This window comes from Galendromus occidentalis, unplaced genomic scaffold (genome assembly GCF_000255335.2).
Source record: "Galendromus occidentalis unplaced genomic scaffold, Mocc_1.1 scf7180000077463, whole genome shotgun sequence".
Classification (NCBI taxonomy): domain Eukaryota; kingdom Metazoa; phylum Arthropoda; class Arachnida; order Mesostigmata; family Phytoseiidae; genus Galendromus; species Galendromus occidentalis.
This window is the reverse complement of record NW_003805451.1, coordinates 91,169-94,667: the sequence shown is the minus strand read 5'-3', so window position 1 is coordinate 94,667 and position 3,499 is coordinate 91,169. Positions and strand designations below refer to the sequence as shown.

Genomic DNA, 3,499 nt, shown 5'->3' with positions numbered 1-3,499 from the left:
CGGCCATCGGTTCTGTCCGGAGCGTCTGATTTGAGAGAAATGATTGTACGGATACCAGGTGTACCTCCAAATTGGCGTTCGATCTATACAAACCATTTTTCCAATCAATCAGTCAATCAGTCAATTGCCAAGTTCATCCATGGATGGCTTCCCTCCAGAAAAACTTTTCTTCCCCGGGGCTCCCGACGACCCAACCGGGAATGTGCGGTCGGGGAGAACATTCCCGATAGATCCAGGGAAAAACGAAGTCTGCGATCCACTTTCGCAGGCCAAACAAGTAACAAGATTTCATTTTCTATCTGAATTCTGTGGACTTCCGAAATGCCACAGCGAATGGAACTGGACCGACTACGGAGAAGTCTGAAGAGCATTCACGAGGAGGGGGGAACCGTGACCAAGTGAGCTCGAGCTTATTGCACCAATTCCAATGATAATCCTGGGAGAGATGTTTCCACCCGCACCATACAGTTCATCTAGCTCCTCGGTTTTCCAGAAGCATGACAACGAACTCACAAGACGCGAAAGAGACCGTTCGAGAAGAGATGCCCATGCTGAAAAAGAGCTCCCTGGATCGCGAAGCGGGAATTCCGAGCTCTGAGCGCGGCGAACATGTACAGGAACCGCGCAGAAATCGACGACGAAGACGACCGGATGTGGGCGATTCGCTAGTCCCAACGTCTGAGTCTCACTCAGAAGCTGAAGATAAGAAAAGTGTCGATCGAGAGGAAAGGACCATTATAAAATGATCGCAAATCGGAGGCGGTCGAAATCGGAAACAGTGGGTCAAATCTCATCTGTAGGTGTCATACAAATGGCCTATATTCAATGTCTTCACCGGTGAGCGGAGAACCGCGAATAAAAATTCCGGGAATCTATGCCTCGGCGTAGTGCTCCCACATGAGCTCGTCCTGAGTAGCGGACTGGACCCTGTATCTCACCCGAAGGGAGAACCCTGAGATGAGCGAGTCTCTTCCATGTTCAGGCTCGGTCTTCGAGACCTGAACACTAGCCGAGAAATATCCAGCGAGGGACGCGAGAGAATCGGACGAGGGCGATGCTCGGCACGCCGAACTTTCACGAACGATTCATTCAGATGGGACACACTGACCTTTATTCTTGTCGGTTCATGTACATTGCAGGCAATGTTCTCAGACGCAGATATAATTCATGATGTCCGTCGCTCCGTACTCCCGACGCTGATCTCGTCCAAGGATTTCTTCTCTCACTCCGAGCTCGAATCATCTGTGAACCATTCGAGAGAAGTATGTATTCCCAGCTTGTGTACGTTCCGCGGAGACGTGATCGACATCCCACGGCTCCGCAAGTTTCTCTGCTGTGCACCATCGACTCTTCAATTATTGTCGCATGTGTCTCGGAAGCTCATGGCTCCGAGGATAGCCGCTGACCGGGAATCGGGCAAAGCGTCTTCACCGGGCCTCGAATACGATCTTAATTGATCCCATTAGACACTAATTCACCTGTATTCGCTCCGACTCTCCGATTATCCTCCGAAAGATACAGTTCATATTGATTGCCCATCGACTCAGCGCATCCAGACTTTCAATGTCTCGAGTATAGTGAAATCTCATGGCATTCGGAGAACCATGGATGTCTAACTGACTGAGCCGAAAACGGGGCAATAGAGAATGGTCGCCGTCCCCTGATGAGATTGCGGCGTTCGATTCTGCATATGCTCTCCTCGCGAAAGTTATAGTCTTCTAGGATAATGACAGCGTGGCAGGTTGAGCTCGGAGTAGTGGAAACCAATAAGGTTAAGCCCCCGGCTATCGCGTATTCTGTATCCATCCCTTCTGGAACGTTGCAGATTGGACTTTGTAGGGTGGGGTGTTCGAGGAGGGAACGAACTACTACGCTGCTCTTTCCATTCGGCATTCCACTTCCCGGAGACGTGTTGACTGCGGGGACAATCGTAATCCATTGAGCGGACGCTAGACACGCTCGAGGCTGTAGGAGAATGCCACATTCTTCTGTGAATTATTGTCGATTTCCCGCGAAGTCGGGAAATCGGAGGCACTGGCAGCAGAGCGTCATTTCTGGCAGCTTTCGGACCTACGGCTCCGAGCGCTTCGAAAAAATACGTTTTTCTGCTTCTTCGGCGGGCCATGCTCCACTTACAGAAGTCGGTGAAAGTGGATCCCCGTCTCTTTCTCCACTAATGAAGCGAATCTTCCGCTGACATGGTGTTTCGATGCTGTTTTGTCCACAATGTTGCTATCACCTTACGCCGAACGTTTCCAAAATACGAAGAAGTTCCCTCAAATAGTTTGACTTGACTGCATGAATCGTGTTGAAGCTGGGAAACCCGATCCTCGCAGCGATGTTCTCATCAGTTCTGTCAGAGAACGCGCCCGGAGAGCTGCGGTCTATGGGTTTGTCATGTCCCTTCTGGTTTTCTCATTCGTAGTTTGCTTTTTGAATTTTGTGCGATCATGTCCAATGTACACTGTGAAGGACGGGAGGGATGTCACCCCACCGCACTGCCTACCCGGTCTGTTGCTCTATCCCCCATGGGACGCCGCCACTCTGGATGTTTCCTTCAAACTCTACGATAACGTGAGTAGGAGTTTGGAATTTACGTCGTGATTTGTACTCAGCTCCTCTGGATTACGCCTCATTCATTCGTGGAGATCGTTTATCTTTGAGCTCGTCCAAGGAAAGATTCCGATTCCGGAAAATTCAAATTCTGCCATTCTCCTAGCTCAACAGAGATGCGGTGAAGGTACTCCGGTGGGACGAGACATTTCCCGTGAACGATCTCGTTCTGGGCGCTACTGACAAACTCGTGGTCATCATTCACGGCTACACTGAGAATCCCGATGAAGCCTGGATAAATAGGATGCGGGACGCTTACTTCAGGAGACCTGAGATTAGATCGGTGGGTTGACTGGCCAGAAGGGAAAGTCAGCTGAGTTGGATGATTAGCTTGCCGTCCGCCGCTTATGTAATACCGTGTTTTTGTACGCAGATCAAATGGATTTCCGTCGACTGGGAGAAAGGTGCTCTCGGCTCAACATTGTTATTCCCACGGAACTACGTGCAAGCTTCGAGTAATGCTCGTGCGGTCGGTATGATCCTTGGAACGTTCCTCGGGAGACTGATGATGGCCTACGACATCGGAGAAGAATCGTTGCATATCCTAGGACACTCCTTAGGGGCTCACGTGATGGGCGGGGCGATCGAAGTCCTTCATCGAAACTTCAATATAAAGGCTGGCAGAGCGACTGGTTAGTGGATAGAGCGGAAACTCACAAATCCTGATATTATCGTCCTTGCCCTGCTATTATCCGGTTGACCGATACGCCAGATGCCTCCCGATGCAACCGTGGATGACCAATGTTTTCGATTCACGTAGCGTTCGATGCGGCGTCGCCTCTCTTCGAATGGAAAGGAATCGTCCCGAATCGAGAACATACTCATTTTCTCGAGGCACTTCACACCTCGGCTATGACTAGCCTTCCCGGTCTGCTTAGGGGACAGG

General features: G+C 50.5%; 1 protein-coding gene across 1 annotated transcript; it reads left to right on the top strand.

The window, feature by feature from the left end:
- Positions 1–2,457: 2,457 nt before the first annotated feature.
- Positions 2,458–3,250, top strand: LOC100903612 (inactive pancreatic lipase-related protein 1-like). Its single transcript, XM_003744248.1, has 3 exons — positions 2,458–2,574; positions 2,720–2,896; positions 2,987–3,250. The coding sequence occupies exons 1-3, from the start codon at positions 2,458–2,460 to the stop codon at positions 3,248–3,250; spliced, it is 558 nt and encodes a 185-aa protein (XP_003744296.1).
- Positions 3,251–3,499: the final 249 nt, after the last annotated feature.